This window comes from Haliotis rubra, unplaced genomic scaffold (assembly GCF_003918875.1).
Source record: "Haliotis rubra isolate DU_JTF1 unplaced genomic scaffold, ASM391887v1 Scf55, whole genome shotgun sequence".
NCBI classification, from domain to species: domain Eukaryota; kingdom Metazoa; phylum Mollusca; class Gastropoda; order Lepetellida; family Haliotidae; genus Haliotis; species Haliotis rubra.
This window is the reverse complement of record NW_025767246.1, coordinates 2,324,434-2,351,218: the sequence shown is the minus strand read 5'-3', so window position 1 is coordinate 2,351,218 and position 26,785 is coordinate 2,324,434. Positions and strand designations below refer to the sequence as shown.

The following is a 26,785-nucleotide window of genomic DNA, read 5'->3' as shown; positions in this document are numbered from 1 at the left end:
TGCAGATAGATTGAGACAAGTTTAATGACGCATGACGACATGAATAGATAGACACACGGTTGAAGACAGATTGAGACTAGTTTAATGGCGGGGGGAGACATGAATATATACGGGTAGACACATATTGCAGATAGATTGAGACTAGTTTAATGACGCATGAAGACATGAATAGATAGACATACGGTTGAAGACAGATTGAGACTAGTTTAATGGCGGGGGGAGACATGAATATATACGGGTAGACACATATTGCAGATAGACTGAGACAAGTTAAATGACGGTTGTAGACATGAATAGATAGACATACGGTTGAAGACAGATTGAGACTAGTTTACTGACGTGTGAAGACATGAATATATACGGATAGACACCTGTTGCAGATAGACTGAGACAAGCATAATGACGGTTGTAGACATGAATAGATAGACATACGGTTGAAGACAGATTGAGACTAGTTTAATGGCGGGGGAGACATGAATATATACGGGTAGACACATATTGCAGATAGATTGAGACTAGTTTAATGACGCATGAAGACATGAATAGATAGACACACGGTTGAAGACAGATTGAGACTAGTTTAACACACGGTTGAGACACAGATTAGAGACTAGTTTAATTTGAATAGATACGGTTGAAGACAGATTGAGACATGAATATATACGGGTAGACACATATTGCAGATAGATTGAGACTAGTTTAATGACGCATGAAGACATGAATAGATAGACACACGGTTGAAGACAGATTGAGACTAGTTTAATTACGGGGGGAGACATGAATATATACGGGTAGACACATATTGCAGATAGATTGAGACTAGTTTAATGACGCATGAAGACATGAATAGATAGACACACGGTTGAAGACAGATTGAGACTAGTTTAATGGCGGGGGGAGACATGAATATATACGGGTAGACACATATTGCAGATAGATTGAGACTAGTTTAATGACGCATGAAGACATGAATAGATAGACACACAGTTGAAGACAGATTGAGACTAGTTTAATGGCGGGTGGAGACATGAATATATACGGGTAGACACATATTGCAGATAGATTGAGACTAGTTTAATGACGCATGAAGACATGAATAGATAGACATACGGTTGAAGACAGATTGAGACTAGTTTAATGGCGGGGAGACATGATGGAGACTAGTTTATATACGAAGACATGTAGATAGACATATTGCAGATACAGATTGAGACTAGTTTAATGGCGGGGAGACATGAATATATACGGGTAGACACATATTGCAGATAGATTGAGACTAGTTTAATGACGACATGAAGACATGAATAGCATAGTTGAAGAGATTGAGACTAGTTTAATTACGGGGGAGACATGAATAGATAGACACACACTAGATTTAATGACACATGAAGACATGAATAGATATTGAAGACAGATTGAGACTCGTTTAATGACGATGTGTGGAGACATGAATATATACGGATAGAGACACATGTTGCAGATAGACTGCAGAGATTTCTAACAAGTTTAATGACGGTTGTAGACATGAATAGATAGACATACGGTTGAAGACAGATTGAGACTAGTTTAATGACGCATGAAGACATGAATAGATAGACACACGGTTGAAGACAGATTGAGACTAGTTTACTGACGTGTAGAGACATGAATATATACGGATAGACACATGTTGCAGATAGACTGAGACAAGTTTAATGACGGTTGTAGACATGAATAGATAGACACACGGTTGAAGACAGATTGAGACTAGTTTAATGGCGGGGGGAGACATGAATATATACGGGTAGACACATATTGCAGATAGATTGAGACTAGTTTAATGGCGGGGGGAGACATGAATATATACGGGTAGACACATATTGCAGATAGATTGAGACTAGTTTAATGACGCATGAAGACATGAATAGATAGACACACGGTTGAAGACAGATTGAGACTAGTTTACTGACGTGTGGAGACATGAATATATACGGGTAGACACATATTGCAGATAGATTGAGACAAGTTTAATGACGCATGAAGACATGAATAGATAGACACACGGTTGAAGACAGATTGAGACTAGTTTAATGACGGGGGGAGACATGAATATATACGGGTAGACACATATTGCAGATAGATTGAGACTAGTTTAATGGCGGGGGGAGACATGAATATATACGGGTAGACACATATTGCAGATAGATTGAGACTAGTTTAATGACGCATGAAGACATGAATAGATAGACACACGGTTGAAGACAGATTGAGACTAGTTTAATGGCGGGGGGAGACATGAATATATACGGGTAGACACATATTGCAGATAGATTGAGACAAGTTTAATGACGCATGAAGACATGAATAGATATGAACACACGGTTGAAGACAGACTGAAACTAGTTTAATGGCGGGGAGACATGAATATATACGGGTAGACACATATTGCAGATAGATTGAGACAAGTTTAATGACGCATGAAGACATGAATAATAGACATACGGTTGAAGACAGATTGAGACAGATTTAATACTGACGAGAGACATGAATATATACGGATAGACACATGTTGCAGATAGACTGAGACAAGTTTAATGACGGTTGTAGACATGAATAGATAGACACACGGTTGAAGACAGATTGAGACTAGTTTAATGGCGGGTGGACACATGAATATATACGGGTAGACACATATTGCAGATAGACTGAGACTAGTTTAATGACGGTTGACATACGGTTGAAGACAGATTGAGACATGAATAGATAGACATACGGTTGAAGACAGATTGAGACTAGTTTAATGACATGAATATATACGGGAAGACATGAATAGATAGTTTAATGGCGGGGGGAGACATGAATAGATAGAAATACGGTTGAAGACAGATTGAGACTAGTTTAATGGCGGGGGGAGACATGAATATATACGGGTAGACACACGGTTGAAGATAGATTGAGACTAGTTTAAAGGCGGTTGAAGACATGAATAGATAGACACACGGTTGAAGACAGATTGAGACTCGTTTAATGACGCATGGAGACATGAATAGACTTCTAGTAACTCTGAATGCACATTTTGCCAGTGCACCGACTGACATACCTGATGCACCTGTGTGTCAGCTCGGTGTACACGCATGTACATGCATATAATGAAGATACGGTAGTCAATTACCACAGCTTGTATCGATTGACACAAACCTGTTACACGGACAGTTAAATATCTGTGCAGATATAAGTGTAATGAATCTGCACGATGGTAAATGTAATATTAACCCTGGTTCAAAGTAAGAACTATGCACTTTATGTCATTTTTGTTGTTTTTTTTCCGAAGGTAAAAATATATTGCTTGTGGATTGTGGGGAATAGTGGGCTACTGTTAAATATCTAAAACGAGTGAGTGAGTGAGTGAGTGAGTGAGTGAGTGAGTGAGTGAGTGAGTGAGTGAGTGAGTGAGTGAGTGAGTGAGTGAGTGAGTGAGTGAGTGAGTGAGTGAGTGAGTGAGTGAGTGAGTGAGTGAGTGAGTGAGTGAGTGAGTGAGTGTCAACGTCACGTGGGAAGTGATGCAGGTCTCAGACATTTACCGTTTAGGTGAACATGCACAGTGACTGAGATTGTGTTTCTTGGTTTATCAACATCATACCAATGTTCGTTGGATCCACCACAGTGCTAAACGTCTGAAACTGGTATCACTTCGGGCCTTCCCCCCACATAAAACATACACATCGTAATATAACCATTTTCCCTTCGCACTCAATGAAACATGACTAGGCTTTCTTAAGTCTGAATCTCCCAATATCACTCGGTCTCCTTTTTCAATTTAGATAGAGCTCTTTATTTCTATGTTACATATTTTCAGAGACTCGTGGTTAGTCTTAACTGGAAAACCGTTCAAAGGCACGTTAACTCACTCACTCACGCATGTCCTTCAGGTAACCTTTTGCATATCAAGTTTCTCGGTCGTTTAAATTCCTCTTTCTTTGTGAGAGCCACAAAGCTGTTGAATTATTTGATAGCTTCGTGAACGCTTTCCAGCTTGTGAATAGTATTATTTTGTTACAAATATGACTGCGGTAATATTGATTACCTGGTGTTCATTAAATATTTCAGTACTGAGTTCAAGGTAACTGACGGACGTTCAGTATACTCTCAACACAAATTGTGACTGCATCCTAACACATCGTTCCTTACACAGTCTCTATATTCACTTCCAAATTAATTGATCTCGCTGACGGTATGTAATTTTAGCCAAGCGATCAAGGTACGCATTTCAAGGTTGTATTTCATTCAAAACGGTTGCACTTTCAAGACTCTGAAATTATGGTTACCTGATAAAGGGTTTTCGAATGTAAGTATTTCACAGGAAGCACTCGAGACACTGGATCGGTGGTTTTCTCACATGTAATTTACACCTTGTTTCTAATTTCATCATTGACACAAGGGCTCGTCCTTTGAATATTTGAATACATTACCTGTTGACAAAAAGGTGTTAAATAACATTTAATTACAGTTAATGCCATCTCTGACGATATTCGCACAGTTATTGAATTAAGATTCATTGAAATGTAAACTTATGTATCTTGAATTCCTAGAACAATTTAATTGTAAAAATGTTGACATTTGCATATGAAAAAATTGAATTACATGCCTTGATTTTAAAAAAAGATCACTATAATGTGTTTTAATCATTAAATAATTATTGTGAATGGTAATATTAATTAAATATGCAATAATGCAAATAATCAACATCCTGACCAAGAGTGTAATAGATCCAATTACAATCTGCAACTACCGAGGTGCCCATACGTCATGCTTAAGACGCACGTTACCATAAACGTCATGCTTAAGACGCACGTTACCATAAACATGACACGTGCTGTCTAAATATAGCGAAATCTCATATCACTTCTTTTTCTTCTTCCTCTACTTCTTCCGGGGTGGGGGTGGGGGGGTGGGGGTGGTGTTAGCCTAGTGGTTAAAGCATTCGCTCGTCACGCCGAAGACCCGGGTTCGATTCCCCTTATGGGAACGACGCGTGAAGTCAATTTCTGGTGTCCCCACTGTTATATTGCTGGGATACTGCTAAAAGCGGCGTAAAACTAAACTCACTCACTCTTCTTTTTCTTGTGCTGCTGCCGCTTATTCTTCGCCGTCGTTGTTTTGTTGTTGTTGTTGCTGCTGCTGCTTTTTGTGTATATTTTATTATCATTGTTATCTACATATTAAAATAGAAGAAGGCAGCAAAGAGGATCAGTGGGTTTCTGGCACTGCCAGGCTGGTTGGGCTTGTCATCAGCTGTCGTTATCATTATCATCCAGCCATATAGCTGGAATATTGCTGAGTGAGACGTTAAACAACACATATCATTATCATCACAAATATTTTCCATCAAACTTAACTCATGCCCAGTTGTAACGAAATCCATCATGTTTATCTGAAATCAGAATATCCAGAAACGTAGTTGATCAAAAAATACGTTCACGAAATGATCTTTAGCGTTGCACGATAGCCTTAAACAGACACGGGGGAGGAAATCGAGACACGCCGGTATGTCGGTAGCGCGCCCGAGTTCGGAAAGCCTTTCGTAGAGCGATCAATTAGAGCAGTTGGCAGAACCTCAACGGCAGTTTTACATTGAGATAGTCAGCGGCCACGGAAATACAACACGAAGTAATTGATTTGATAAGCTTCAGAGTCCCGCTATGGTCTCTCTCCCGTACGTCGGACCTTCGGCGTCCTCGGTGACAACACACAACGACTACTTCAGCGGACGTAGCTAACTGGGATTGCTTAGGTGAGACCTTTGACTGATTAAAAGTCGTCATTGTAAATTGTAGAGTTGAAAATGAGTTACCAGCTCATTGTATATTTGGTTTAATGTAACATCTGCCACCATATTTAATGGGAAATACATTCGGTTTATGACATTAGCGTCAGCACAATTGATTGGGTAATTGTGACGAAGAGTCGAATTACGTCCATTCTGACTTTTACGTTGATTTTTGGTGTTAGGATTATATATTTTTATATTGTGTGAGGGAGAATTTGTGTATAAAATGTTAATGGTTTGTTTTATGACAGCATGTTGCATATGTATATTTTGACCTGAGGGGAAAAACGGAGACAGGCACTTATGACTTTAGTGCGATTTCCCCGAGGCTGTCGTTTGATAGGTTCAAGGGTATATGATTTTTGTTGAACACGAACGTAGAAGGCAAGTTTATCGTGTTTGTGCCTGAGGTTACAAGATTAATGTGTCGTTGCCTTGCATGAGATTGTAAAGTGACTTTAACGGGATCTTACATGAGATTGTAAGGACGCTTTATCTTTGTTTCACTTGGGATTGTAAGGGCACTTTATCGTTGTCTTACATGAGATTGTCATTACACTTTATCGTTGTGTTTCATGAGACTGGAAGTACACTTTATCATTGTCATACATGAGATTGTAGGGACACTTTATTGTTGACATACATGAGATTGTAGGGACACTTTATTGTTGTCATACATGGGATTGTAGGGACACTTTATTGTTGTCATACATGGGATTGTAGGGACACTTTATTGTTGTCATACATGGGATCGTAAGTACACTTTGTCGTTGTCTTGCATGAGACTGGAAGTACACTTTGTCGTTGTCATACATGAGACTGGAAGTACACTTTATCGCTGTCATACATGAGATTACAAGGTTACTAATAGTCATAGTGAGGTTGCTAGGGTACCTGGGGATGTCATACCTTTCCCATTGTTCTTCCCTTGATTGCAAGGCCACGTTTTCATGGTGTAATATTTATTCAAATTCGGTATGAAAGTATACATATTCCGGTCCATGCGACTCTACGGTATGTATCACACAACGATATTGCAATATAAACTGACTTATAAAAGAAACTATACATAGAACAACGTTTTCTACATTTGTTTCTACTTTGTAGATTATAAATGTCATGTTGCTTACATGTGCTGTCACCAAAACGCAAATGTTTCCAATTAGAGTCTGAATAACCACTCAAAACGTGTGCCTTTTACCACAGTGACGTTTGCTCAAATTGCACGAAATGCACGTTCTAGAAACTGAAACTGCCCGTTAAACGAAAGCATTAAGAACAAATATCTCGCATCTCAGCAGTGTACAGAGACGTCAAATTGCATGAACAATCGGTTGTACCCGGGCTTGCAAAACCAGATTGATGGAACGTTGACTGCAGACACGGCTGTCAACGCAAAGGCTTAGTGATAGAGGACCGCGTTATATGGCTATTCGGGCCGTCAGTTGCGCCTTCTCCATCTCCAAAACAACGACATCTGCATAGATGGCAGTCGGCGTTGTGTCAGTCGATTGACAGTGACCAGACGATTGAGGGAACATTGTATCCGATTAAGTGAGGTGTTGTTGCGGTAACAGCACTAACGAGAGATATTGAGATTGGCCAGCAGGGTATGCCGTTTGCAAGTGCAGGACCCGGTACGAGTTCTATTCTCTTATGAATGACAGCAAGTTTTGCCGTAATGTGTCCAGGGTGTAACATTTAAGCATGTATATTTGCGATTACACTTTCTGAGTAATGAACAGATTCCTAGTGTCTTAGGGGCTTTAGTCCCATTCAGGTTTCGAGCCCACTCTTTTAAAATAATGCACAAAGTCAGCGACCTCACCCACTCACCCACCCTAGCTTTGACTAAAATGGAAGATTGACAACTGGTAGTCTAGATCACGTGCTATGAGTACCCCTCTGACAAGCATAAATTGGCTTCCATCGCAGAAAGCTATATTTGGGACTATATACGCGGAGTAAACAACATGTTCTAATACTTTTGGGGGGGTTCATTCCATCCTGGATTCAAAAATAGAGTGAGGCACCATATCGCTAGCACACAAAGTCAGCATCTATTCCACTCAACCGCTGCGGATTCCCCACAGTTCAATAATGTGTAGTGTATCCACAAAGTGTAATCCCAAATGTAACATGTCCTACATTTGACCACTTTCTAAAAGGTTTTATGTGTCCAAGATGTTCAAGTATATGGCGAGGATGGTATGGGGAGAATATGTGGGGTTTGAAGACACAGCAGGATGTCATTCAAGGCAACCTTAATGCACAAAGGTATCGGGATCAAGTTCATGAATTTAGCATCACGGTTTAGTCTTCCAACAAGGCAACCTTAGAGTTCCAGGCTGACGCAGTACTTCCTCAATGAAATTATCATTCCTTCGTGGGATCATCTTGGCAGGTAAATCAGGCGACAAGCTCCACCAGTCAGCCAGGACATGATGGTCTCTTTACTAATTCCTGCTAACGTCATCCTGTATTTGACGTCGTCTATGCAGTGACGTCTTGCAGTGTCCACTGAAGCACGAGTGAGTGAATGAGTTAGGACACCAGAAAACGGCTCCACACATTGTACCCATGTGGGGAATCGAACCCGGGCCTTCGGCGTGACTAGCGAACGCTTTAAGCACTAGGCTACCCCGCCGCTCCCTAAAGCACGAGCTTGACATATTTGGTACTTAGCCAGTGCGGTGGGGTAGCCTAATGGTTAAAGCGTACGCTCGTCACGCCGAAGTCCCGGGTTCGATTCACCACATGGGTCCAATGTGTGAAACAAAGGTTTCTGGTGTCCCCGCATTGATAATGCTGGAGTACTGCTGAACTAAACTCACTCACTCACTCATTTTGCAGGGACTTCGCATGTGTTTGCTGGACACGTGTTATAACAGTGACGTTGTGGCTCAGCTCACGTGGACATCGATGTGTCTTAGGGTGGTGAGCGAGTGTATACATTTTCACAACATGCAAAACAAAATCTCGTCATTTCTCTTTAACTCTTTACAGATTTTGGGGGGACACGGCGGGGCATTTATTGAAGTGTTTGTACGGTTTCCTTTGGACGTCAGTTCGTAATAAAAATGTTTCAGGATGACACTATTTTGTCCTCTCCCAACCCACCTTCCACCACCTTGAAGCTATCCCTCCTAACCATCCTCACCGTAACTCTATCTCCTTCTAACCACTACCACCCCCACCCCCGTTCCACCTACCTGCCTCTATCTTCCCCTCCTAACCTTCACCACCCTGACGCAATCACTACCCAAGTTCCCACTTTCCACCAACCCCCAGCTATCTTCTCCTCCCACCAACATCTTCACTACCCTTCCGCTATCTTCTCCTCCCAAACCAAGCTACCTCCCACTAATCTGTCGCTATCTTCTTCTTCAACCCACCTTCCACTACCCGGACGCTATCTTCCCATCCAAGACCACCTTCACAACCCTGTTAGTATCTTCTCTTCACAACCCCAACTTCACAACCTCTCTGCTACCTTCTCCTCCTGAACCACCTTCACAACCCTCCGGCTATCTTCCCCTCCTGAACCCACCTTCACAAGCCTCCGGCTATCTTCCCCTTCTGAACCCACCTTCACAACCCTCTGGCTATATTCCCCTTCAGAACCCACCTTCACAACCCTCTGGCCATCTTCCCCTTCTGAACCCACCTTCACAACCCACCGGCTATCTTCCCCTATTGAACCCACCTTCACAACCCTCCGGCTATCTTCACCTCCTGAACCCACCTTCACAACCCTGACGCTATCTTCCCCTCCTGAACCCACCTTCACAACCCTCCGGCTATCTTCCCCTCCTGAACCCACCTTCACAACTCTCCGGCTATCTGCCCCTCCTGAACCCACCTTCACAAACCTGACGCTATCTTCCCCTCCTGAACCCACCTTCACAACTCTCCGGCTATCTTCCCATCCTGAAACCACCTTCACAACCCTGGCGCTATCTTCCCCTCCTGAACCCACCTTCACAACCCTCCGGCTATCTTCCCCCTGAACACACCTTCACAACCCTCCCGCTATCTTCCCTTCCTGAACCCACCTTCACAACCCTCCGGCTATCTTCCCCTCCTGAACACACCTTCACAACCCTCCCGCTATCTTCCCTTCCTGAACCCACCTTCACAACCCTCCGGCTATCTTCCCCTCCTGAACACACCTTCACAACCTCCCGCTATCTTCCCCTCCTGAACACACCTTCACAACCCTCCCGCTATCTTCCCTTCCTGAACCCACCTTCACAACCCTGACGCTATCTTCTCCTCCCAAAGCTAAGACCCGCGAAGATACGGGTTAGAATCGATCTTCAGTAACCCAAGCTTGTCGTAAAAGGCGACTAACGGGTTCCGGGTGGTCAGGCTCGCTGACTTGGTTGACACATGTCATCGTATCCCAAATGCGTAGATCGATGCTCATGCTGTTGATCACTGGATTGTCTGGTCCAGACTCGATTATTTGGAATCGAATATTGCTGAGTGCGGCGTTAAACAACAAACCAACCAACAACCCAAACCTAAGCTACCTCCTATCAATCTGCCGCTACCGTCTCCCTCAACCCACCTTCCACCACCCGGGCGCTATCTTCCCATCCAAGACCACCTTCACAACCCCGCTGCTGTATTCTCCTCCCAACTCCACCTTCTACCACCCCGACACAATCCCGTCCCTTCCCATCCTTCCTTCCTGTGTTGTCCTCTCCCCTCCGCACTGCTGCTCTCTCCTCCCCCACATAACGCTCTGCTAACTATCTCCGCCAGGACTGCCACTGGGAGGGAACCACGGGCTGGAGAGCCAATAGAAGACCACTACAACGAGTCGGAAAGAATTAATGTTCTTAGGCTCACTCAACGGCGGAGGCACTGCACGAGTAATTGTACAAGTTTATTTAGACTCCATCATAATAAGACCAGAAGCAAATGAAGGCAATCTCACCAGTCGCTTGCTCAATAGTGTTGAAATATTCCTGTAATCATTGACCCCAAGCCCCGAGGCGTGAATTGCCCCTGAGGAGGAGCTGATCATCGACAGCGTCACCAACAACATCATCAACACGTGGATGTCCATATCACCCAACAACTCTGGACAGCAGCATGCCGACAGATAGTGTTTCTGTGCATTCATTCGTTCCCAAGGATTCCAGTACAGATCATTCAAAAGGATAGCTTCGGGATATCCCTCTCGGCCATGGCTAACGTAAGCGGCAACCTCAGCGACGGGGACGTCTATGAGGCGTACGACTACTACGACTACGAGTATGACTATGATGCCAGCGTCAACAACCTACCTTTAATAGAGTTTATTCCTTCGGTTCTAGTCTACTCTATAACGCTGCTGGTCGGCGTCGTTGGGAACTCCCTCGTCATTTTCTCCATCTCATACTACGGACGACAAAAAAACGTCACCAACGTTTTTCTTTTAAGTCTGGCGTCGGCGGATTTGTTGCTGGTCACTGTTTGCGTTCCGATTAAGGTAAGATACGAATTTTTTCTCAACACCAATTTACATCCTTCACTTCTCACAATATATATCATTCAAAAGAAGTAGGGATATCCATATTTACTATGTAGCAGAAGTACGTGTAATTCATGTTTCCCAAACTGTTCAGTATATGCCTCAGTGCAACCGGCAGTAAATGGGTACCCGGTAGGATGTGATTGTAAGGTGACGATTAACCTCCTAGCTGCTAACAACACAACTTAAATTGTATACTCCCTATGGAGCTGAGAATAAATTTCCGCTGAACGTTAAGTTAGCACTCTGGGCATGCATGAGTGCATGGAGTTACATAATATGCATTCGCTGCCTGAGACTTTACATGTTGTAGACCAAGAGAAGTAGCATATATGGAGAGCAATGTAATTTTAAATCATGTTAAATCATGTCATTACTTTTAACTTCAAATCAGATAGCATTGGATAAATACAATCATTTATTAAATAAATTTAACAGAGTGTATGGAACTACTACAATGAATTTACACATACACCGTTGTTTTCCTACTTAATCAGTGTCAACAAACATCTGATGCAATCACAACATAGTTAATTGAAGTTATAGACTTGGTGGTAGACATTGTTTTGATGTTTTACGTTTGTTTTGACAAAGTTTATAGCTTATTTATTGTGATGAATGGCTGGTTCAATTTACCGAGGATTTGAATTTCGTTTGGAGTATATATTTTAACTGAACTTAAATTGGTTTAACCGGAGAATGTGTCATGCTGGCCGTATGTCATGTAAACCTCTTTCTTATGCTGAACCCGTGAAGATCCGGGTTAGAAATGATCTTCAGTAACCCATGCTTGTCGTTAGAGGCGACTAACGGGATCGGGTGCTCAGGCTCGTTGACTTGGTTGACACATGTCGTATCCCAATTACGTAGATCGATGCTTATGCTGTTGATCACGGGATTGTCTGGTACAGACCAGAATTATATACAGACCGCCGCCATATAGCCGGAATATAACTCAGTTCGGCGTAAAACTAAATTCACTCACTCATGCTGAGCGGTCGGCATGTCATAACGATATATTTATGGGAAATGGCTGACGGTTCCCTATGCATGCGAATTCACTGTGACTATTAACGAGAACCAGTAAATGTTCAGTGTTGAGGGCATTGTCACACGTGCACATGGGTATTTATAATACAGGTACATGTAATGACATTGACGCTGAGGTAAGACGTTACCGTGGCGCTGAAACATGACGTTACAACGTCACGTCGAGCGAGTTGTGCAAAACATTACAACACAGACACAATGCTCCTAGCATCAAATGAAATATTTTGACAAATATTGAGTCTCTGTGAAGAAAAACATATGACCCACAGAAAACCGGGGAGGAATGAGAAAGAATTTAAAAAAGAATGCTTGTTATATAAGGGGGACTCGTTATTTTATGAATGAATCAGGCGGAGATCTGGTGAAAGTCATTGTGACCCCATTGCGAGTATAGCTGTTCATGAGATCGATCACTGGATTGTCTGGTCCAGACTCGATTATTTGGAGGCCGCTGTTATATGGCTGGAATATTGCGGAGTTCGGCGTTAAACAACAGACTCTCGTGGCATAGTTGAAATATTGTTGCCTGTCTGTAATTCTCAAAATGACACGACACAACAGGAGAAAAATTAAGATTGTGTGATTATTTTTTGTATCTAGCGCACATACACTCTACTGTGCACGAGTGAACCTCGCCTTCATGTGTGTGTGCGTGCGTGCTTGCGTGCATTGTGTGTGTGTGCTTGCGTGCATTGTGTGTGTGTGTGTGTGTGTGTGTGTGTGTGTGTGTGGAGAGAGAGAGAGGGTCTATACTAAACTCATTTCATCGGATGAACAGGCCCTCTGACATATATTGTCATGTCGTGTCCCAGTCGCGTTGATTAATGCTCATGACATCAATCACTAGACCGTCAAGTCCAGCCATGATCATTTACAGGCCGTTGCCAAAGAGCTAGATTATTGACGACTAACTATCTAGTTTTCCTTGAGACCCTTGTATATATTTCAAGGTCTGTGCGCGCGAAAGTAATTGGAGGCGCACCCTGTTTTTATGGCATAGCATAATAACCCAACGATTCATTTCCTCACGGCTAGTTAGAGGGACGTGTCTCTATTGTATAGACACACCAAATAAACCTAACAATGCCTCGGAAGTGATTCGCTCAGGATTGGCATTGCCCTGAGTCCATCCGAGTCTGTTTGATAACTGGATTATATCGCAGAGGGTCCTTCAGCTCTCTTGTTAAGCACAGCGTCTCCGTTTGATCTCCATGGGGTTATCTTCAGCCCAGTTCTCATCCATAGAACTAAGCGATCTACATAGCGAATCTACTCAAACCAAGGCAACAAACACGAGAAAATGGCAATAGTCTAATATTATTTCAGGATCTGCTCGTTTCCTTCTATTTATTTCCCTCACCATCACCAAGAAGTTTTTAACATGGAAGTACTCCTTGCTGCTGAGATGTAACCCTCCGAGCAATACCTGTTTAGATTAACACAGACCTTTCCAATATGTTTTAGTGTAATACTATGGATACGGAATATCTGTTTTCCCAAGTGAAGGTCAAAATCCTTGTGTGTGTAAAAATGAGCCAAGTTGGCTGGTAGTTGGGTACACAGGTTCTCATTAACTCTTTATGTGCACTGGGAAATACCTCGGCTCGAATAACGTCCATTCTTGTTAATGAAATATTAACGCAATAAGGCAGATGTGAAGATGCTGCTACCAGAATGCACCTCAACGCAGCTGCAGACATCAGCCCATCATCTGATTTATCATCCAAAGGATGAAACCCCTTGTCTAAAATACGGGTAATATATGTAACCTTGACCACGATACCTCAATTGCTCGCTGTTGACAAGCCGCTTATTGCATATAATGATTGTAAAAACAATTTCCTTGGAGACACATACCCTGCTAAGTGATATAGGAATCGATATATAAAAACATAAAGCTCAAATTATCTTTGAAAGTCGGTTTGAAATTTCAAAGATCATATGAAGGGTAATGCATAAAAATCATATTAGGGCAAGAAGTCACATGTACCTGCGAAAATTGTACTTTTATTGTAGAGTACGATATCCCCGTGATGTCATTAAAAACAACGAAACGATATGCGAAGAAGACACAAAGAGTAAAAATATACGCGTTGGTTAGTTGCGTTGCCTTGCGGTTAAAGCGTTGATTAGTTGCGCTGAAACTCGGGTTCGATGCTCAATAAATGTATTAAACCCGTCTTCCTGTCGCCTGCCATTCATTATGATGCTGGAATATTGCAAATCTTGAAATTAATGCTAGAGAGAAATGGAATTCATGCGGAAAATGCCATATTCGATACAAGACACACCTACCTCACAACTCATCACAGGAGTTGCAGTTGTAACAAATAAATAATGATAAATCAACACCACCGAGAAATTGGTACTTTACACCATTACATCACAGTTACATCTCTGGTAGACCTTATGGAAGTCATTTCCTCTATGTAAGTTAGCTTCGGTTGGGGGTCTTGGCATTGATATTGAGTTGCATTGTTTTGTTGCTGAAAGTCGGCAGTCTCGCGACGAATTCTCGCAGCATGAACATATGTATATTCACTAGCAAGAGAGTACAAATTGCATTCAATAAAACAGTACATGTTGTAATAAAACAATATTGCATGAATATGCATACACACAAGTGAGTGAGTTTAGTTTTGCACTGCACTCAGCTATATGACGCTGGTTTGTAAATAATTTGAGTCTGGACCAGACAATTCAGTGATCAACAACATGAGCATCGATCTACGCAATTGGGATACGATGACATGTGTTAACCAAGTCAGAGAGCCTGACAACCCGATCCTGTTAGTCGCCTCTTACGATACACACAAATAAGAGAATACACATTGTATTAATTTATGCATAAACATACAAGGATGCACAGATATGTGAATATATACATATACATGTAAGACAATGTTCACCGAATGAATAGACAGAAACACAAAATAGCATGAATATGCATATACACAAGCAAGAGAGTAAACATAGCATGAATATATACTTGTACACACACGAGAGTATACATACATTTACACACTAGATAACACAATAAGGGTGAATTTATCATCCAAAACTGTGTTCCACAGGAGATATTGCTTGTGTGAGATCAAACGATATCTCCTAGGAGATATCGCTTTGACAGTAGATTTTGTACAATGCCCTGACAATGCTATGACGTCATGAACTTGATGACGTCACAATGCTATAACATCACTTCACTGCAAGCCTAATGGCAGTACTGTGTTCAGAGATGTACATTTTTCATTGAAAACTAATGAAGGGTGATTTTGGATGATAAATAGAATCTCACCCTCGTGTCTTCTGATATCAAATATATCAACACTCGTTGATAAAAGTTAAAATATCCTCGGCAAGCCTCGGATATTTGTTACTTTATCAACTCGTGTTGATATAATTGATATCAGAAGACACTCGGGTGAGATTCTCTTTATATATACACAATAAGATATTACACATAGCATGAATGTGTACATACACACGTACACACACATATACATAAGGAAAGCACTACTTTCATACGTATAAATCATTATGTAAAGGCAAAAGAGAAAACTTCACAGAAGTAATATACAGGTACGTGCATATCTGACGTAACATCAACCGTGAAGGTCCGGGTTAGAATATTGATCTTCAGTAACACATGCTTGTCGTAAGAGGCGACTAACGGGATCGGGTGGTCAGGCTCGCTGGCTTTGTTGACAAATGTCATCAGTTCCCAATTGCATAGATCGATGCTCATGCTGTTGATCACGGGATTGTCTGGTCAAGACTCCAAGATTTACAGACCGCCGCCATATAGCTGGAATATTGCTGAGTGAGGCGTAAAACTAAACTCACTCACTCACTCACTCTGACATATGTAACAGTATGAAGCTACTGTTAGATATAGGAACACCGATATACCGTTATATCAATATCGAACAGACAACTGATGTAACAAGCTGGGTTTTCCACCGACCACTTGATGTATATGTTGGTCGAAAGGCATATAACGAACTACAGTTATTACGAACTGAAATTAGCGGTCCCTTTGTGTTCGTTAAAAACGTGGTTTACATTGTGTTTATTAAAGGGGCGGTGGGGTAGCCTAGTGGTTAAAGCGTTGGCTCGTCACGCCGAAGACCCGGGTTCGAATCCCCACATGGGTACAATGTGTGAAGCCCATTTCTGGTGTCCCCCGCCGTGATATTGCTGGAATATTGCTAAAAGCGGCGTAAAACTAAACTCAGCCAGTCAGTCAGTCAGTTTATTAAAGGTATGGGATTTTGTATGGAGACTAGCTGTTTTATCAGATAAATCGAAAAAAATTTACTTTAATTGAGCAGTGTGATGTGGGTTTTTGTTTTGGTTGTTTGTTTGTTTTGGTTTTATTTCTTTGTTTTGAGTTGATTTAATGGGGTTTTGGGGTCGTAGTTTCTAATTCGTTTTCGATTTGTTTGTTTGTTGTTTTTTATGGCAGAAAAAATACCCTTTTCAGCAGCCTGAAACAAAATCTTATTTTTTAGGCAGTTTCTCACAGAGTTTGTTTCGATTTATCCCAGCAGGAATAAAGCAATGAAACACATGTGCGCCCAGCGTAGCCACGTCCTGTAAAAGCAAAGGTTAGCTGTAGTAATATGCTCGCATACCATGGCCAGACAGATTCTCATAAAGGCAAGAGCACATTACAGAAATGTTGTATTGAATAGAATGCAGGCATACCTCACATATGTACGTTCATATTGACACAACAGACAGTTGTAATACCTCGCATCCTTTAAGCGAGGGACATTAAGAGTCTAAGGCAGGTATCGATGTACTAATTTCAACACATGCGTGTGCTGTTTGTTGCATGTTCATTTCCCTTTACACAGAACATGACACTCTTGACGTGAAAGGGGTTCTGAGAGCTCACATGTGGATCTTACTGTTGGAACGCTACGGTCCTTGTTTAACATTGACAACATCTTCAAATATATTCAAGCACAGACATAATAGTGACTTTGATGTGCGATTTAACATTTGTTTGTTGTTTAACGCCGCACTCAGCAATATTTTAGCTATTCTCTAAATAATCGAATCTCGACCAGACAATCCAGTGATCAATAGTATGAGCGTCTACGCAACTGGGATACGATGACATGTGCCAACCAAGTCAGCGACCACCCTCGCCTGATCCCGTTAGTCGCCTCTTACGACAAGCAAGGGCCGCTGAACACGGAACTTTATGTGTATTAGATAGAAAATACGGCTATACTAACAGACAAGCAGCTATGTTTAGAAACACATTTTGCTCAGCAATTTCTTCAATTGCTCGTCCTCAAAATATACCCTCAAAATGAATTATTCATTTGATGTGCTGAAACATCACTCTAAACTGCTTCAATTTTTAGCAGCTATTTTTTACATCAAAATACTGTATTAGCTTCACACAGAACCCTCTCCCATCAAGACAGGCTCCCTCAGATTACCAGAAAGCCGGGATGTGGTTTTCCTGATTCGAACACCTGCTGATGTTACTATTGACAAGAAACGAACCATTCACACCTTTTACATACAATTTTGACCTGTGAAGATCCGGGGTAGAATTGGTCCTCAGCAACCCATGCTTGTCATTAAAGCCGAGTGAGGGTGGTGAGGCTTCCTGAGGCACCTGCATAGATCGATGTTCATGTTGTTGATCACTAGATTGTCTGGTCCAGACTCGATTATTTACAGACCGCCGCCATATAGCTGGAATATTGCTGAGTGCGGCGTAAAACAACAAACAAACACACAAGCAGTCAGACATCGTTATTCTCTGACGTTAACGATAAAAATACAATGTTTGGGACCAGGTCCCTGGAAACCCCGACTATATAACGATGGTTACCCTACCACCAGGCTTTGTTATCAAAGGAGAAGGGGTAATTGGTACGTTGAATATGTATCAGAAAATGGAAATTATAGATTTTGTGTAATGTTTGATTCACTCAGGGAATATACATAAGCCTCGACATATTACATATTCCCTCAAATGATTATCTGTTTTTTATTATCAGTGCATGTTCCCAGCATCAGTCGGCAAATGTTGCCATTTATGTGATATTTATACTCCCTAGGGAGTTGAGAATGACATTTGAGCGTGTACTAATAGACAGAACGGGGTAATGATAATGTAAAGCCATAAGCCATTATCACCATCACCACTACCATCATCATCATCATCATCTATCATCATCATCATCATCACCACTACCAACGTCATCGTCATCATCATCATCATCATCATCACCATCACCACCATCACAGCATCACCACTACAATCATCACAACCACCATCATCATCATCACCGTCATCATCACTACCATCATCTACCCACCACCATCACCACTACCAATCATCATCATCATCATCATCACTACCAACATCACCATCACCATCACCACTACCATATTATATAAATGGACATCATCACTTCATCATCATCATCATCATCATCATGATGCGGGGGCATCATCACGCCGAAGACCCGGGTTCGAATCCCCACATGGGTACAATGTGTGAAGCCCATTTCTGGTGTCCCCCGCCGTGATGTTGCTGGAATGTTGCTAAAAGCGGCTTAAAACCAAACTCAGTCACTCACTCATCAAGCTTAGACGCTGTGATAGTACTGAAATACTGAACTCACTAACTCACCAACAGACACCAACACACTCACTCACCCAGAGAGACATGCGCATGCGCACACGCACACGCACCCACTCAGTCACTCACTCACCCATGCGGATTGTATTCAAGTGTATGTTCAGACATTGGAAAGATGCCCCAAGAAACACTTTTTCTTTTCAATATATTCAACAAACATCAATTCCGTAAGCATATATTTTCATGGGCTATACATATTTCCTGATTATGCATATTTCCTGTAACACATATCCACGACAAGGGTCCCATTTATACGTCAAGTGGCCAGGAATCTGCATTCTTAAAACATAAAACTTCACGACTTAATCAAGAAACAATAGACCTCGTTTGCTCTATGTTCAATCCACGCTAAAATTATACCCTTGCATTCGACATGGAACAGCAGGGCGGTAACGACACCCTTGGGAACGTTGTATCCTAGCGTCATGACGACGAGAAAGCAGATAGACGTGTTTCGCATGGTGATACTCCCCGTAAGGGCGGTTTCGTGAACAAAGACCTAGATCTATTGCATGTCGCTTCTCGTAGACTGATTAATGCAATAATATAAACAGAACAGAATTACATGCTATCGTTGTGCTACAATAAATCTCAATTAATGTTCTAAACGTTGTCGAGTTATTATCTGGTGACAAATTACATGCTTGTGTGTTAACCCGATAGAAGATAACACCATCGACGAACATAGTACGTCAAGCAGGCAATTAGGCCTGGGCTGTTTGCATAGAGCCATACGGGCAAAGAACATTTCAATATAATATACTATTTTCTCTGTATCATTTCCATACAATATTATATTATCTTTATAATTTATTGATATAGAGGGAATTATTTTACATGCCGTTGGGTAATATATCGTATGAGCCTTAGATGTGAAACAAACGTTAATAGATGTCTCGCTTGCAGTCGTTACTGACATCCTGCTCTAGGGTATTAAATCATTTTTGTCTTATTCCCAGTTAGCAATAACAAACTTCGATATTGTGTCATATATTTCTTTTCCGTTTGGCATCTTGACAGGTTGTGATTAGTTTCCATATCTCATCACTATCTGTGTTATCAAGGCGAGGAATTATAAGGCCAACACGCCATGCTCATCAGCAGTACGGAACCAAAAACTTCGATGTTGATCGATTTTATAAGTTATTCGAAACAGACGGTTATAAATTACAGTAATTCTACTTTCAGAGCAATTAACCAGTTTTGTATCACACATGTTAACTTTTTTCCTATAAAAATAATGTGGATTAAAATGTAGTTTCATTTTCAAACAAATGAATTATAGATATTTTTTCATTAATTAAATTAAAGAAAGAAGACAAATATTCAGCTTCTCGTTGTGGTGTAATTTGACAATATTCTGTCATACTGGCATACTTGCATACAAGCATGCTGAATGATGTACACTGGCAAATGGCATAATTATTAACATATTGTCATTCTGGAATCATGGCATACTAGCGCACCAACATACTGGCATTCGAGCATACTAGTATGCTGACAGACTGGAATGCATGTATACTAGTAGAGTGGTAGACTGACATACTGGCATATTGACATATTGACATACTAGCGTACGTGCCTGCGGACATACTGACATACTGGAATACTAGCGTTCGAATATAATCATGGCACACTGACATACTTAAACATTGGAACATTGGCATACGGCCATACTGGCATACGGAATTAATGTGTCATGGCATACTGAGCGTATACGAGCGAACCGACATACTGGCTTACTAACATACTGGCATACGGGCATACAGCAATAATTTCACACTGACATACCGACAAACTAGAACACGGGCATACAACATACTGGCATACTGACGTGATATAACACACGGTTAATCTTAAACTCGACATCCACGAAAAGTTTTACCCCGTCCCCACCCCGTGTGTTATAGTGTTACATCGAAGCCGGGCCGGTGGGGTAGTCTAGTGGTTAAAGCGTTCGCTCGTCACGCCGAAGACCCGGGTTCGATTCCCCACATGGGTACAATGTGTGAAGCCCATTTCTGGTGTCCTCCGCCGTGGTGTTGCTGGAATATTGCTAAAAGCGGCATAAAACCATACTCACTCACCCACTCACTCACTCCATCGAAGCAGGCGCCTTAAACTATGGTGGTACAGGGCAAAACATCACAGTTTCAATCCCGTTTTCAAAACACTGACACTCTCTATGAATTTATATGAATGAATATTTACTTTTGTCCAAACGTATAGCAGAGACCAGATCAATGCATGGCTGCCAAACTGTAAAAAATACAAAGCAGATGTTATCGGTTAATATTTAAAATGACGTCATTCAACGTTGATATCTACGACGGTGTCGGTGATCAATAATGCCCACATGCTCTAACTTAATTTCTCTTGACATTACCTGTATGAATATTTTATAATCCAGTCGTAATTTCATAAACCCGCCTGTGTTTTTCCGTCATAATCGACGCTGTTTTTCTTTTTCCACAAAAGTGATATATATACTTCTCTATATTTCATTTCATAATCAGCTGTAGAACATGCTATGCCAATCTATTGGCACCATCTGCAAATATGATGACAACAGGATTGAATTTGCCTGTTTCAATCTGAAATACACTCATATCTCGATAATGGCGTCATACCCCCAACCACGTCCCGGAATGCTATGTATGTTATGAAACAGCACCAGGTCCTTGGGGTGTACGTAACCTTACATTCCAAAATGGTAAATATTTAAATTTAAAGTGAATTATATGCCGCATGGGAACCGTTATTTATTTTATAGAATGCGCTGGTTGTGGTGCCAACACCACTGGGGAAACCGGATTGGGATTAAAAGACCGTGACCGTACTTAAACAACAAAAAGGGGATCCGAATTTCAATGCTTAAAACGAATGGACCCATCGACCATTGCGGAAATTGCAGGGCTTTTTTTCCATTTCGTAATTATTTTGCAGATGAAAAATCAATTCGCTGTAATAAAGAAAATGAAAATATATTCAAAAAGTTTTCAACTCTGGTCAACAATTCATGATCTCAAGATTTATCTAATGAACGTATGAAAGTTGATGCTCACTAGTGATCCAAGGCTAACGCTTAGTCTCTGAATATATAAGATTATAATTTTGATAGTAACAAATAAACCCATTTAAATTGAAAAGCAGCCCCAGTGAGATGGGAGTAGACTTGCTTTATTTAAGGCTTTAGCATTGCAGGGACGGCTGTAGCTGTATAGACTAAGGCTTAGACACTGAATATATAGTTTTGATAGTAACAAATATACCCATTTAGACAGCCCCAGTCAGGTGGGATATTCAGAACCTGGGGAAATCTAGACTTGCTTCATTTAGGGCTTTAGCACTGCAGGGAGGGATAGGCATTAGGGAAAATAATGTGGTCAGGGACTGAGACAGACTATATTGATCCATACGGTTCCATTTGCTCAAAGTGCTGGGATGATCATAACTTCCATATTATAACCAGGACTTAAGACAAATCTAAAATCGCTTTGTGCAAGTGGACCCATGTTCATAGTTTAAATGACCGTAAACTATTCCTGAGTTGAGTCTCGTGCTATAGGTGCTTAATGTGCTTCAGCGAGGTGCCGGCCGACGTCCTACACGTGTGAAAGTCAGCTTGTTACGTCCTCTTCAACATAAATAGACTTATTTGTTTCAACCAAAGTGTACATTTTCCGAGACAAAGCGTTAGTATACTGGCGCTCTCTACCACACCCGATGCTATTTTATGTATATCTCGCCCTCAACCTAGCAGACAACAGACGCTCTGCCTAATCTTCCCGACACGCCGTAACTCGGATTAGCCCAATTAATTTGACGAGAGCTGAAACTTTCCGTTGGACTGCTCGAGATGGACTGCTGTACTACCGCCTCAATCTGTAGCGGCAGAGTCAGCGATGAGCATCGCACCTGTTCGTTATGGTCCTGGGATGCTGATGGAGATGCGGCTGTAGCAGGGGGCGCGGGAGGAAACTGATACTGTAAAACACTATCGTCTCTGCCGGACTACATAGTTCACGTAACTGAAGACGCGGGCGAGGAAATTGTTACTCTTTGTAGATGCCGATGTTCGCTTCATGTTGGGCTTACATCAGAGGTACAGCCGCGATGAAGATGTCTGGTGTTAAACAGTAATTGATACTGAGTGGGTGGGTGGTTTAAGTTTGTGTGTGTGAGTGTGTGAGTGAGTGGGTGGGTGAGTGAGTGAGTAGGTGGGTGTGGTGTTTAAGTTAGTGTGTGAGTGAGTGAGTGAGTGGATGAGTGGGTGGGTGGGTATTTGGGTGAGTGAGTGCGTGAGAGTGTGAGTGGGTGGGTGGGTATTTGGGTGAGTGAGTTTCAGTACGACAGGATTATTATTGACTAAGTTAGTGGGTAGTTCAGTGGGTGAGTGAGGTGAGTAAGTTGATGAGTGGCTGGTTGGATGGGTGGGTGGGTGAGCGTGTGAGTGGGTGGAGGGGCAGCTGAGTGAGTGACTGAGTTTGTAGGTGTGTGAGTGACTTAGAATGGTTTTACTCCGCTTGCTTTTACCATATTCCAACGGACACCAGGGCTTTACACCCCACGACAGGACTCGAACCGGGTCTTGGTTGCAATAATAGAACCCTTTAACTGCTCGGCCACCCGTCACCCCATTGTTAAATAGCCATTCTTATTACATGTATCTTTAAGTATGTGCATTCTATTCAAATTTCATTACAAAACATTTTTGTTTTACAACTAAGATTTTCAACTAGAAGTTTGAGCAAATCAGTTCATATATTTCATAGAAGCCCCAAGAGGAATTTGCTAAATATGACACGTCGCCTGTGAACATGATGCGTCATGCTACCATATACTCTGACCCGTACGTGGGTTTTAACATTTCAGTGGTAGCGGATTCTATCGGAAAAGTAGGATTACCCTTCAGTCGAACACATGCTGTCATGTCTCGTTTCCAATGTTCCATTTGCGTATATTTCATCCCTATTTGGCCTTTAACCATATATCAATCAGTTTCGGCAAATTCTTGAGACTGATTTTGGGTTTGCCAATTGGAGGTTTCAGGATTAAACTGATTATTGTCCCAATTTGTGCTCGTGTTGTCAGTCACTGGTGTGACGTACTCGATACAGTGTGACGTACTCGATAGTGTGACGTACTTGATAGTGTGAAGTACTTGATACACTGTGACGTACTTGATAGTGTGAAGTACTTGATACAGTGTGACGTACTTGATAGTGTGAAGAACTTGATACAGTGTGACATACTCGATAGTGTGAAGAACTTGATGCAGTGTGACGTACTCGATAGTGTGACGTACTCCATAAGCGTGACGAACTCGATACAGTGTGACGTACTCGATAGTGTGAAGAACTTGATGCAGTGTGACCGACGTACTACTCGATACAGTGTGACGTACTAGTGCTAAATTTCGTATATTATAGCCTCTCTCTCTAAATTTTCTCTCTAGCCTCTCCTCTCTCCTCCTTCTCTCTCTCACCCTCCCTCCCCCTCTCACTCACTCACTCTCAGATGAGAGGAAAATGCACGTTTAGACATTTATTTACATCCTGAAAATAGGCGTCCAAAAACTTTTGAACACATCGAACATATATATTTCCTTCATTACGAATATTTCACTCAACAACACCCAATATCTCCGACTAAGGTCGGCATCTGGAGTAGTGAGGGGATCCCGTGATACCCCTTGTAGAGTGTTGGATAGCTGTTGATAAAACCAGTCTTTCAAGCTTATCTACATCTATGTTTTCTCTCGCTTCCCTGCTATAAATCACTCACCCGACTACCTGCCCCCAGCCCCCAACTCTTTCTCTAGCAGACTACTGGAACACCTACTTCATGTTACCTCACATTTCCATTCTATTTTTTATCAGAAAAAAAACATCTCTGAAGCATATAACCATTATGTCAAGTGTTTTAGTATTTCTTATTTGTTTGGGGAGTATCGGCGTCAGTCTGAATGTTGTGCAACACAGGGCTTCTGAACCGAATGATGAGCATTTTTGGTCACGGGGAATGTATTCCTAGTGATGTTTTTTGGCAGGTGTAAGTACACGTGCGTAGTGAAGCACTTAATACTTTCACAACCTCAACAGAACTCCTCGCCTCGGCAATGACACGTAAACGAGAGTAAACGAGTCTAAAAAACGTTATTGCCTTCTTATCAGAACCGTGGCATATACGAGCCTCGACTGAAACGACCAAGAGTACCTAGTTTTTCAAAAATTTGATTTGTCTTCTTAAGTCTTTGATATTGGATCGCGCTGTGGGGTTGCATATCTATGGCTTTCACTTGAACCTAAGAATAACAAATCGTTACATGTTCATTTCGACTGTGAGATCTCATTTTCCGCCTCAAATGCCAGTGATGCCATTACCATGTTTAGCATGTCTGGCGAGGTTCAGGCACAAGCTACATACAGGAACACAGAAGTGAAGGGTACATGTCTTGGGTTTTAACTTCGATTGCCAAATCTGAAAACAACAATGAGGCTTGATGAGCCATCACACCCATCTCTCTCATCTCGACCCCGTCGCCAATGCTGACGGAACTGTATCCACAAAACTTGTCCGACAGTGCTTAACTTGTACTCAGTCATTCCCGTGTTCTAAACAGATAAATGGATAAAGCTTATTCTTGCCAAAAGCACTTTGGTTTGAAATCACAGCTTGTATGATGTGGAATATCTGAGTTCAAAACACAAGAAGGTTATTTATGTTCAGTTAACCTTGAAATTGTTAAATGTAAAAGAACAGAAGACTTTAATCTTTTGATTCTGTGGACCGTCATCAAGGATGCTGATAGCGAGTTTCATCACAAACGATGCTTCACTTCAAAAGCTCGTTTATGGGACTCAACACAGATAATAATTCCATCGATTTCGCTAAGTCCTTTTTCATAACAATGGCATCCAGTGGTAATAAAAGGTCCCTTCCCCCAACCCCCTCTCTCCCTACGCCCCCAAACCCCTTTTATGACAAAGGTTAAAGGGATTAAGTCTGCCATAGCTTCCATCTTGTACACCAATGTCATTTCCTGTTGTCTTTACGAAACCGAGAAACGAAACCTCCAGACGGTGGAGACATTCTTCAAACAGCCAAGGACGCGTGTAGACAAATACTGTCGTATCAAATCAAAATATTATCCATCGTAAGAAAGCTCCTGCCAAATATATTTTCCAGCATATCACTTCTGTGCACTGGGGCATGGTTTATGTACAAAGCGACTTTTTGTATGGTGTCGTCTTTCGATGTTCAAAGGTTTCAGTTCAGTAAGTATGTTTTATGTTCGGTTAAATATATTTTCAAGATATGTTCATTAGGGACACTAAGACACGACACTGTCTGACAATACACGCTAACAAAAGCTCTTTGGTTAATTTATATGCTAAAACTTGATGTCTGTGTAAGACAATCGCGTTTCTGCTGCTTCATGGAGCTGAAATATTATTAATACGTATCAATATAGCATATCTTGTAGTTGGCGGGGAATCAAGTACAGTACACTACGGCTCGAAATTAAGTTACCACTGGGAGTGTCCATTCGGATGACAATCGTAGTGAAATGTGTGACGTGACGGGATATGTTTCCCGTAGTTTCTAATAATACTATGAATTGTTTTTAACAATATTTTGTTGTTGTTTTTTATGGGTTACAGTTGAGTTCGTGTTTTGCGGAGGTTTAACAGGGCATCATGTCAGTTTAAAGGGGTTCTTTATT

The 26,785-nt window shown here is 41.6% G+C and overlaps 1 protein-coding gene across 1 annotated transcript in view; it reads left to right on the top strand.

Moving 5' to 3' along the window:
- Positions 1-5,649: 5,649 nt before the first annotated feature.
- LOC124253730 (trissin receptor-like) overlaps positions 5,650-26,785 on the top strand; it is a 122,618-nt gene continuing 101,482 nt past the window's right edge. Inside the window, exons 1-2 of the mRNA XM_046687550.1 lie at positions 5,650-5,770; positions 10,577-11,288. Of these exons, the coding sequence (XP_046543506.1) occupies positions 11,004-11,288 (285 nt within the window). The 5' untranslated portion in view covers positions 5,650-5,770; positions 10,577-11,003. The remainder of the gene's footprint in view (positions 5,771-10,576; positions 11,289-26,785) is intronic.